This window comes from Panulirus ornatus, chromosome 52 (assembly GCF_036320965.1).
Source record: "Panulirus ornatus isolate Po-2019 chromosome 52, ASM3632096v1, whole genome shotgun sequence".
Lineage (NCBI taxonomy): Eukaryota > Metazoa > Arthropoda > Malacostraca > Decapoda > Palinuridae > Panulirus > Panulirus ornatus.
The window spans coordinates 12,868,336-12,880,349 of record NC_092275.1 but is presented as its reverse complement, the minus strand read 5'-3'; the positions used below and the strand labels follow the sequence as shown (position 1 = coordinate 12,880,349).

Genomic DNA, 12,014 nt, shown 5'->3' with positions numbered 1-12,014 from the left:
ATTTGTATCTAATAACCAGGGGTGAAACAATTTAGATCCATATCCCATTACAAGCCCATTATATTTTTTGTACACAGTGTTGGATGGGATTACCATGGTCATTTACGATTTTTTAGCCTTCCGGGGTAAGTTAATCAATATTTCAAACAAAAGAGAGAACTACTGCACAGAGGAATACTGATAGTGTTAAATTAGAGGTTTTCAGGGTGTGTAATGTGGGGGTAAATTTTTGGTTAGGAACGGAACCCTCTTGTAACATGGGTTTGAATGGCTCATGTTGAATCAATGGAATGACAGAAATCCAGGAATGTAACTAGTACTAAGTAAGTGTAGGTAATTCATTCTGAGAGCTAGCACCATCACACTAAATATTACCCCTAAAATCTAAAGTTGTGATAAGCTCAGAAAGAAATAACCTTGAGTATCCAGGGCCAAGGTTTTTCATATTTTTCTCTTTGCCCTTCAGAAAGATTTTAGGATCCACAGACAAAAAGTTTATATTGGTCTGAACAAAAAAAAAGTGTACAAGATCAGCAACGCTGTGTTGATTACATGGACCTACAGGTCATGACTTCCAGCTGTCTGGTTAATCAACAATTCTGCTCAGTGGCTTAGAGCTGGCCAGAGTTGTGTGTGTGTGTGTGTGTGTGTGTGTGTGTGTGTGTGTGTGGGGGGGGGGGGGGGGGGGGGGGGACTACTGAAGTTATCTCAAGGTAATTAGAATAAATGTTAGTAGGTAACCTTGTCATAGGCTGGTTTGCTTTTTTGGTTCTATTTTTTGAGGCTGTTTATTGCTATTTTCATCAATTTTGAAAGTCAGTGTTAAGTATCTACTAATTTTCTAATTAAACATTTTGTGTTCTTGACAGAGGATGCCCATATCTAGGGAAGAGGAAGAAGCATTAAATGATTATTTTCTCGACAATAGCTATGTAGAGGGATTTGTCACAAGTCAGGCTGATGCAACATTATTTGACCTGTTTATAGTCACCCCCAGCCAAGATCTGTATAATCTTCATCGCTGGTATAAACACATTGCTAGCTTTGGAAGTGACAGGTTAAAGTTCCCCAGCCTGAAAAGAAACTGTGTAACTCTTTCTGTGAATGGGATAAAGGTTAGTCAGTGTGACAGATTTTTTTTAGAATTTGGGTAGTTGGTTTATTTTTATTTCATATCCTTTTCAGATTTTGCATGACCTACAGAAAAGTTTGTTACAGGAACAGTATAGAACATCTTAGGCTTAGGAAGATTATAAAGATAATTGTTTTGAATATTATGAAGATAATTGTTTTGAATATTATGAAGATAATAGCTTTGATTCTCATGTAGAGTTTTCTTTCTTTTGTCAGCCACGAAATGGTTCGGGTATAATGCACTATAAACAATATGGTTGTGAATGTAAATGTAATTTAGAAGTAATGTTAAACATGGTCTCGCTACATTTCACCATCCTCTCCTATGATTGCTTTACATTTATCTGTCAGTTTCTCAGTTTGTTTATCTACCTGTCACTTCATCTGTATATATATTTTATCTATCAGTTGTCAGATTTACTCCCAATTCCATGGTTTAGATTAGATTACTTATAACCTCTCAGATCATATATAAACATTCTGAATCCGTGCCGTGTGTGCTAAAGTGGTTTGTAGATGCCAAAGGAAGGTTATGTAGGAAGAAACAAAAGAGTTCTACAAAAACCAGCTTCCAGTCATATGCTCTTTCTAGGTCCCTATGTGCCACATACAAGTTACCTGCCTTCTCGAATCATTGCTCTCAAATTTTTTTAAAGGATACATCTTTTTCTTAAATCTTATCTCTCCTGAAGCCGTTTCTCTTGTGTCAGATGTTTTGTGAATGCCACCTCTCACTTTGTCACCACGTATACATAATAGTCATTATTTATATTCATTTATTTTACTTTGTCACTGTCTCCCGCGTTAGCGAGGTAGCGCAAGGAAACAGACGAAAGAACGGCCCAACCCACCCACATACACATGTATATACACTCACGTCCACACACGCAAATATACATATCTATACATCTCAGCGTATACATATATATACACATACAGACATATACATATATACAAATGTACATAATTCATACTGTCTGCCTTTATTCATTCCCATCGCCACCCCGCCACACATGAAATAACAACCCCCTCCCCTGCATGTGGGCAAGGTAGCGCTAGGAAAAGACAACAAAGGCCACATTCGTTAACACTCAGTCTCTAGCTGTCATGTATAATGCCCCGAAACCACAGCTCCCTTTCCACATCCAGGCCCCACAGAACTTTCCATGGTTTCCCCCAGATGCTTCACATGCCCTAGTTCAATCCATTGACAGCACGTCGACCCCGGTATACCACATCATTCCAGTTCACTCTGTTCCTTGTATGCCTTTCATCCTCCTGCATGTTCAGGCCCCAATCTCTCAAAATCTTTTTCACTCCATCTTTCCACCTCCAATTTGGTCTCCCACTTCTCCTCGTCCCCTCCACCTCTGACACACATATCCTCTTGGTCAATCTTTCCTCACTCATTCTCTCCATGTGACCAAACCATTTCAAAACACCCTCTTCTGCTCTCTCAACCACACTCTTTTTATTTCCACACATCTCTCTTACCCTTTCATTACTTACTCGATCAAACCACCTCACACCACATATTGTCCTCAAACATCTCATTTCTAGCACATCCACCCTCCTCTGCACAACTCTATCTATAGCCCATGCCTTGCAACCATATAGCATTGTTGGAACCACTATTCCTTCAAATATACCCATTTTTGCTTTCCAAGATAATGTTCTCGACTTCCTCACATTCTTCAATGCTCCCGGATTTTTCGCCCCCTCCCCCACCCTATGATTCACTTCCACTTCCATGGTTCCATCTGGTGCCAAATCCACTCCCAGATATCTAAAACACCTCACTTCCTCCAGTTTTTTCCGTTCAAACTTACCTCCCAATTGACTTGTCCCTCAACCCTACCGTACCTAATAACCTTGCTCTTATTCACATTTACTCTCAGCTGTCTTCTTTCACTCACTTTACCAAACTCAGTCACCAGCTTTTGCAGTTTCTCACACGAATCAGCCACTAGCGCTGTATCATCAGTGAACAACAACTGACTCACTTCCCAAGCTCTCTCATCCACAACTGACTGCATACTTGCCCCTCTTTCCAAAACTCTTGCATTCACCTCCCTAACAACCCCATCCATAAACAAATTGAACAACCATGGAGACATCACACACCCCTGCCGCAAACCTACATTCACTGAGAACCAATCACTTTCCTCTCTTCCTACAGGTACACATGCCTTACATCCTTGATAAAAGCTTTTCACTGCTTCTAACAACTTGCCTCCCACACTATATATTCTTAATACCTTCCACAGAGCATCTCTATCAACTCTATCATGTGCCTTCTCCAGATCCATAAATGCTACATGCAAATCCATTTGCTTTTCTAAGTATTTCTCATATACATTCTTCAAATCAAACACCTGATCCACTCATCCTCTACCACTTCTGAAACCACACTGCTCTTCCCCAATCTGCTGCTCTGTACATGCACATGCCTTCACCCTCTCAATCAATACCCTCCCATATAATTTACCAGGAATACTCAATAAACTTATACCTGTGTAATTTGAGCACTCACTTTTATCCCCTTTGCCTTTGTCATATGGATATCATAGTATTGATAGGAAATTTAAGCAAAGCCTGTAGACTTTAGCAGTCACATATTGATTCCCTGAGAACGATATTTAAGTCATCATATGTTGACTTTTAGAGTTTGAATGTTAAGGTTCTTCACACAATCATTTATTGCCTTCCATTATGAGATAGTATACCCATATTAAGAATGTTGTTACTTTGTTTCTCCCCACTATATCTGCTTCTGCCTTCCTTTCTTTTATGGGTGTACTGAATATAGTATTCATTTATGGTTCTTTGTGGAAAACAGCATTGAAAATTATCTTGAATGGTATGAAGTTAAGATTTCCGTTTCTTTAGTCTCCTAGATCTGCCATTGCAACTTTTAGAGAATTTTTTTTTTTTTTTTTTTTTTCATACTATCCGCCATTTCCCGCGACAGCGAGGTAGCGTCAAGAACAGAGGACCGGGCCTTTGAGGAAACATCCCCACCTGGCCCCCTTCTCTGTTCCTTCCTTTGGAAAATTAAAAAAAAGAAAAAAAAAAAAAAACGAGAGGGGAGGATTTCCAGCCCCCTGCTCCCTTCCCTTTTAGTCGCCTTCTACGACACGCAGGGAATACGTGGGAAGTATTCTTTCTCCCCTATCCCCTATTTTGTGCCCTCAGTGAGCAAAATCACCTCCGTAGTTTTTGTAATCTCAAGCCAAAGTCTTCTTATGAAAAAGGTTATGGGCTTTGAGTTGTAAAGTTCCAGTGATACTACATCAGGGCAAAAATTGTGTTAGACATCTCCACGTACATTGAAGTGACAAACAGACACTGCACTGGATCTTTAATAAAATCATTTTGAACTGTACTGGCTCTTGGTGTATATTGAAACCCTTCTTTTAGTATTCATGGCAAATAAATCACTCTTCTCAATATTCATTAGAGATTTATAGTTTGTTTGTTTTTGTTGTTCTTCAGTGAAAGTAGGAAACCCCTTTTCTTAATCACTTTTCTTCTTTCTTTCCTTAATGTTCGCCATATCCCTCCCACTTCAGTAAGTTAGCATCTGGAGCCAATTAAGAAATGGCCTCATTTGCTTACATCCACTCTTAACTGTCAGGTCTAATGCACTGAAACTAGAGAACCTCATTTGTAATCAGGCCCAAAAAAACTTTCCATAGTTTCATTTTCTTGATTATATTTTAATTAATAAAATCTTTGCTTAGAGGCATTTCAATAGATATATTACGTATCTCTGATAAATAAAGGTCTTGTATTTTATAGGTAATACTGCCATAAATTCTTGTGATAATCATTTGAAGATACTGTGTAAGCTCACTAAGTAGACGCATAATTTAATGGTGAGCAATGCTCCTTATAATACTGGTTTTAGAGTTTGGGTTAATTTTCAGTTAAAAATGGTGAACAAGAATGAGGAAGAAATCAATGGTCAGGAAGGAGTAGAGCAACAGCAGCTGTCTGAGGATATTGTAGACCCTTGGAATGTACAGGCTTCAAGTAATAAGGGCATTGACTATGACAAGTTGATTGGTAAGAGAATTTTAAGATTTGTTTAGTATTGTTAGATTCTAGTGAATTCACTTGTTCATTATATTACCCATTATGTATCTTTTAATTAGAATTTCATACTAATCTGTAAATCCAACATTAGACAGATTTGGATCGTCTCGTATTGATGACGCTTTGTTGGAGAGGTTTGAGAAGATTACCAATCAAAAACCTCATCATTTTATGAGACGAGGGATATTCTTCTCACATCGTGAAATGCACAAGTGAGTGTGTTACCAGTATATACTTGGCATGATGCATATAAACCTACTGATATGCTGAATTAAACCAATTTTTTATTTTTCATACACATTAAAGATGGTATCCACTCTTAACACACTTAGGTCCACAGGAAACAGCACAAATGCATGAAGGAAAAGGAAAAAATATAACACATTCTTTTCTTCCCCACTCGTGAATTGCCATCCCATGCATCAGTTAAGTAGCACCTGGAAAACAGATGAAGAAAGACAACATTCGCTAACATCCAGACATGCACTGTTATGTATAATGCACCAAAATCACAGTTCCATCCACATCCAGGCTCCACAGACCTTTCCATGATTTACCCTGGACGTTTCACATTTTCTGTTTCAGTTCGTTGACAGCATGTTGACCCCAGTATACCACATTGTTCCAGCTCACTATGTACTTTGCACACCATTCACCTTCTTGCATGGTCAGGACCCGGGCCTCAATCACTCAAAAATTTTTCACTTCATCCTCCATCTCCAATTTGGTCTCCCCATTCTCCTTGTTCCCTCCACCTGTGACACATATTCTCTGTGTCAACCTTTCCTCACTCATTCTCTCCCTATGTCTAGACCATTTAAACATTCTCTTTTCTGCTCCCTCAATCACACACTTTTATTATCACACATCTCTCTTACCCTTTCGTTACATACTCGATCAGATCACCTCACACCACATATTGTCTTCAGTTATTTGATTTCCAACACATCTGCTCTCTTCCACATATAGCCCATACCTCCCATCCATATGATATTGTTACGACAACTATCCCTTGAAATGTGCCCATTTTTGCCCTCCCAGATAATGTTCTCTCTTTCCACACATACTTCATTGCTCCTAGAACCTTCAACCTCTCCTCCTCCCTATGACTCACTTCTGCATCTATGGTTCCATTTGCCACCATGTCCTTTCCCATATATCTTAAACACTTCACTTCCTCCAGTTTTTCTCCAAACTCACTCTCTCAACTAACTTGTCTCTCACTGCTGCTGAACTTAATAACCTTGCTTTTATTCACATTCATTCTCAACTTCCTCCTTTCATGCACTCCTCCAAATTCAGCTTCCAACTTCTTCAATTTTTCCCTCTAATCAGCCACCTGTTCTGTATCATCAGCAAACAACAACTGACTCACTTCCCAGGCCCACTCGTCCCCCCAGACTCTATACTTGTCCCCATCTCCAAGACTTGCATTTATCTCCCTCACCACCCCATCCTTAAACAAATTGAACAACCATGGTGACATCACAAGCCACCTGCCACAGACTGAGCTTCACTTGGAACCATTCACTCTCCTCTCTTCCTACATGTATACATGCCTAAACACCCTTGATAAAAACTTTTCACTGCATTTAGCAGCTTACCTCCCATACTAGATATTCTGAAGACCTTCTATCAACCTTATCATATGTCTTCTCCAGTTACATAAATGCTACACACAAATCCATCAGTTTTTTCTTGGTATTTCTAAATTTTTAAAGCAAACCTGATCCACACATCCTCTGCCACTTATGAAACCACTCTGCTCCTACCTAGTGTGATGCTCTGTGCATACCTTTACCCTCACAATCAATACCCTCCCATAGGTATACTTAATAAACTTATACCACTGTAGTATGAACACTCACCTTTACACCCCTTGCCTTTATACAATGGCATTATGCATGCATTCTGCCAGTCCTCAGACACCTCACACCTCACTATGATGCATACATACATTGAATATCTTTACCAACTAATGAACAACACAGTCACCTCCTTTCTTGATAAATTCAACTGCAATACCACCCTGTCTAGCTGTCTTCCTGTATTTCATCTTATGCAAGGCTTTCACTACCTCTTCTCTCTTCTCCAAACCACTCTCTGTGACTCTCACTTCACATACCACCCTGACCAAAAAAACCTACAGCTGCCAATCTTATCATCAGACACTTAGCAATACTTCAAAATACTCACTTTGTCTCCTCCTCACTTCATCACTCCTATCACTTCCCTTTTACCCCCATCATTTCTATTTCTTATCTTATATTTTGTACATTATTTACCTCCTCTAAAAACTATTTTTTTCCTTTTTTATTACATGTTCGCCATTTCTAGTGTTAGTGAGGTAGCATCAAGAACAGAGGACTGAGCCTTAGAGGGAAAGTCCTCACTTGGCCCACTTCTCTGCTCCTTTTCGAAAAGTAAAAACTGGAGGGGAGGATTTCCAGCCTCCAGCTTCCACCCCATTTAGTTGCCATCTACGACATGCAGGGAATACATTGGAAAGGTTTTTCTCTCCTATTCCCAGTCTCCCTAAAGTTTAATGATACTCTCTCACCATAACTCATTTGCCCTCTTTTTATCCCCTACACCTTCCTCTTGACCTGCTGCTTTCTCTTATACATCTCTGTCATTTGCACTCCTTCCCTGTAAGTACTGCCCAAATGCCTCTTTTAATTTTTCAATAGCAACTTCTTCGCTTATTACCCTTTCTGATTTGCACACCTCCCACCTTTCGCATGCCATATGCATCTCTTGCATGTGCCATCACTGCTTCCCTGAATATCTCCCATTCCTCACCCACTCCCCAAGCTTCATATACTCTCATCTTTTGCCATTCTGCACGCGATTTCTCCTAGTATTTCTTCTCACAAGTCTCTTTTCCAAGCTCATTTACTCTCAGCACTTTCACCTCCCCAAAGTTATTTCCTCTTTTGAGAATCTCTGCAAATCTTCGTATGCGCTTTCACAAGATAGTGATCAGACATCCCGCCAGCTGCCTCCCTCAGTGGATTTACATCCAAAAGTCTCTCTTTTGCTTGCCTAACAATTAATATGTAATACAATAATGCCCATTCATACACAGGCACAGTGTTAGCTGCAAAATAACACAGATACAGATATTTTTTTTATCTTTAAATTATTTTTTGTCTCTGTCTCCCGCTTTAGTGAGGTAGCACAAGGAAAGAGACGAAAGAATGGCCTAATCCACCCACATACACATGTATACATAAACACCCACACACGCACATATACATACCTATACATTTCAACATATACATACACAGACATATACATATATATATACACATGTACATATTCATGCTTGCTCCCTTCATCCATTCCTGTCACCACCCCACCACACATGAAATGGCACCCCTCTCCCCCGTGCGCATGGGAGATAGCACGAGGAAAAGACAACAAAGGCCACATTCGTTCACACTCAGTCTCTAGCTGTCACGTGTAATGCACCAAAACCACAGCTCCCTTTCCACATCCAGGCCCCACAAAACTTTCCATGGTTTACCCCTGATGTTTCACATGCCCTGGTTCAATCCATTGACAGCACGTTGACCCTAGTAAACCACATTGTTCCAATCCACTCTATTTTTTGCACGCCTTTCACCCTCCTGTATGTTCAGGCCCCGATCACTCAAAATCTTTTTCATTCCATCCTTCCACCTCCAATTTGGTCTCCCACTTCTCCTCGTTCCCTCCACCTCTGACATGTACGTCCTCTTTGTCAATCTTTCCTCACTCATTCTCTCCATGTGTCCAAACCACATCAATACACCCTCCTCTGCTCTCTCAACCACACTTTTTATTACCACACATCTCTCTTACCCTTTCGTTACTTACTCGATCAAGCCACCTCACACCACATATTGTCCTCAAACATCTCATTTCCAACGCATCCACCCTCCTCCGCACAACCCTATCTATAGCCCACGCCTCACAACCATATAACATTGTTAGAACCACTGTTCCTTCAAACATACCCATTTTTGCTCTCCGAGATAACATTCTTGCCTTCCACACACTCATCAACGCTCCCGCAACCTTTGCCCCATCCCCACCCAGTGACTCATTTCCGCTTCCATGGTTCCATCCGCTACTAAATCCACTCCCAGATATCTAAAACACTTCACTTCCTCCAGTTTTTCTCCATTCAAACTCACCTCCCAATTGACTTGTCCCTCAAACCTACTGAACCTAACAACCTAGCTCTTATTCACATTTACTCTCAGCTTTTTTCTTTCACACACTTTACCAGACACAGTCAGCAGCTTCTGCAGTTTCTGACCTGAACCAGCCACCACCGCTGTATCATCAGCAAACAACTGACTCACTTCCCATGCCCTCTCATCCACATCAGACTGCAACTTGCCCCTCTCTCCAAAACTCTTGCATTCACCTCCCTAGCAACCCCATCCATAAACAAATTAAACAGCCATGGGAGACATCACTCACCCCTACTGCAAATCAACATTCACTGGGAACCAGTCACTTTCCTCTCATCTTACTCATACACATACCTTACATCTTCGATGAAAACTTTTCACTGCTTCTAGCAACTTACCTCCCACGCCATATACTCTTAACACCTTCCACAAAGCATCTCTATCAACCCTATCATATGCCTTCTCCAGATCCATAAATGCTACATACAAATCCATTTGTTTTTCTAAGTATTTCTCGCATACCTTCTTCAAAGCAAACACCTGATCCACACATCCTCTACCTCTTCTGAAACCACACTGCTCTTCCCCAGTCTGATGCTCTGTACATGCCTTTATCCTCTCAATCAATACCCTCCCATATTATTTCCTAGGAATACTCAACAAACTTGTACCTCTGAAATTTGAACACACCTTTATATCCTTGCCTTTATACATTGGCATTATGCATGCATTCCCCCAATCCTCGTGCACTTCACCATGAACCATACATACATTGAATATTCTCACCAACCAGTCAACAACACAATCACCCCCTTTTTTGATAAATGCCACTGCAATACCATCCAAACCCGCTGCCTTGTCGGCTTTCATCTTCTGCAAAGCTTTCACTACCTCTTCTGTGTTTATCAAACCATTCTTCCTCACCCTCTTACTTCGCTCACCACCTCGACCAAAACACCCTATATTTGCCACTCTCTCATCAAACACATTCAACAAACCTTCAAAATACTCACTTCATCTCCTCACTTCACCACTACTTGTTATTACCTCCCCATTAACCCCCTTCACCAATGTTCCCATTTGTTCTCTTGTCTTATGCACTTTATTTACCTCCTTCCAAAATATCTTTTCATTCTCCCTAAAATTTAATGATACTCTCTCACCCCATCAATCATTTGCCCTCTTTTTCACCTCTTGCACCTTTCTCTTGACCTTCTGCCTTTTTTTTTTTTTTTCATATACATCTCCCAGAAATATTACACCTTTAACAATGAAATTCAAGGTTAGTTCAAAAGAAAAATTTTGAAGGATTTATTTTCATTCTTTACACTGAAATCTTTATTATTTCATACTTATTATTGTTACTTCCATAGTCACAGCATTATTGGTGAATAACACAAATGTACTTTATGTAGAAGTGATACACCGCTCACTGCATATAACTGAGAAGATTGAGTGACCATCATATATGGAGAAAATATTGGAGGTGTTTCTTACTATATCACTCCGGTTCTTTCCATCCCATGCATGCCTCTCACCTCCCTGATTATTCTGGCCTTGATAACTCAAAGCATCTTTCATCTTGGGTCTTGCTCATCCCTCTGTTATTGGGTGGGGTTGATGATGATCTGTAAATCTTAGTTTTGGGACATCCATGGAAAGTCTGGAATAGATGTGCAAACAATAGGCATTACTCTATGTTGTGCTGAATGATATTGATAAAGTTTTGTTTAAAACTTTTTCAGAATACTGAACTTTGTCGAAGCTGGCAAGAAATTCTTCCTCTACACTGGTCGTGGTCCATCATCAGAATCAATGCATCTTGGCCACCTCATCCCATTTATTATGACAAAGTAAGTAATTATTTGGTTAGAATTATACGGACTAGGTGGAGGGAACGAGGAGAAGTGGGAGACCAAATTGAAGGTGGAAGGATGGAGTGAAAAAGATTTTGAGCGATCAGGGCCTGAACATACAGGAGGGTGAAAGGTGTGCAAGGAATAGAGTGAATTGGAACGATGTGGTATACCGGGGTTGATGTGCTGTCAGTGGATTGAACCAAGGCATGTGAAGCGTCTGGGGTAAACCATGGAAAGTTTTGTGGGGCCTTTATGTGGAAAGGGAGCTGTGGTTTCAGTGCATTGCACATGACAGCTAGAGACTGAGTGTGAACGAATGCGGCCTTTGTTGTATTTTCCTAGCGCTACCTCACGCTCGTGAGGAGAGGGGGGGGTGCCATTTCATGTGTGGTGGAGTGGCAGCAGGAATGGATGAAGGCAGCATATATGAATGTGTACATGTGTATATATGTATATGTCTGTGTGTGTATATGTATGTATACGTTAAAATGTTTAGGTATGTATATGTCTGTGTGTGTGTGGGTGTTTATGTATATACATGTGTATGTGGGTGGGTTGGGCCATTCTTTCATCTGTTTCCTTGTGCTACCTCGCTAACGCAGGAGACTTTAAAGTATAATAAAAATAAATAGTTTATATTACATAAAAAAGTGGATGAAGTGTGCTGTAGACCTTATCTAAAAATGGCAATGAGAAAAATGAACTATGGCATATTCTGATGTATGTGCTGATAGATTAT

General features: G+C 40.2%; 1 protein-coding gene across 10 annotated transcripts in view; it reads left to right on the top strand.

The window, feature by feature from the left end:
• TrpRS (Tryptophanyl-tRNA synthetase) overlaps nucleotides 1-12,014 on the top strand; it is an 80,206-nt gene that overhangs the window by 3,649 nt on the left and 64,543 nt on the right. For 9 of the 10 annotated variants that reach the window (XM_071692203.1, XM_071692210.1, XM_071692211.1 and 6 more), the window contains exons 2-5: nucleotides 870-1,115; nucleotides 5,064-5,202; nucleotides 5,324-5,444; nucleotides 11,162-11,269. In XM_071692203.1, the coding sequence (XP_071548304.1) occupies nucleotides 870-1,115; nucleotides 5,064-5,202; nucleotides 5,324-5,444; nucleotides 11,162-11,269 (614 nt within the window). The remainder of the gene's footprint in view (nucleotides 1-869; nucleotides 1,116-5,063; nucleotides 5,203-5,323; nucleotides 5,445-11,161; nucleotides 11,270-12,014) is intronic. The other variant, XM_071692212.1, reaches the window with a different exon arrangement.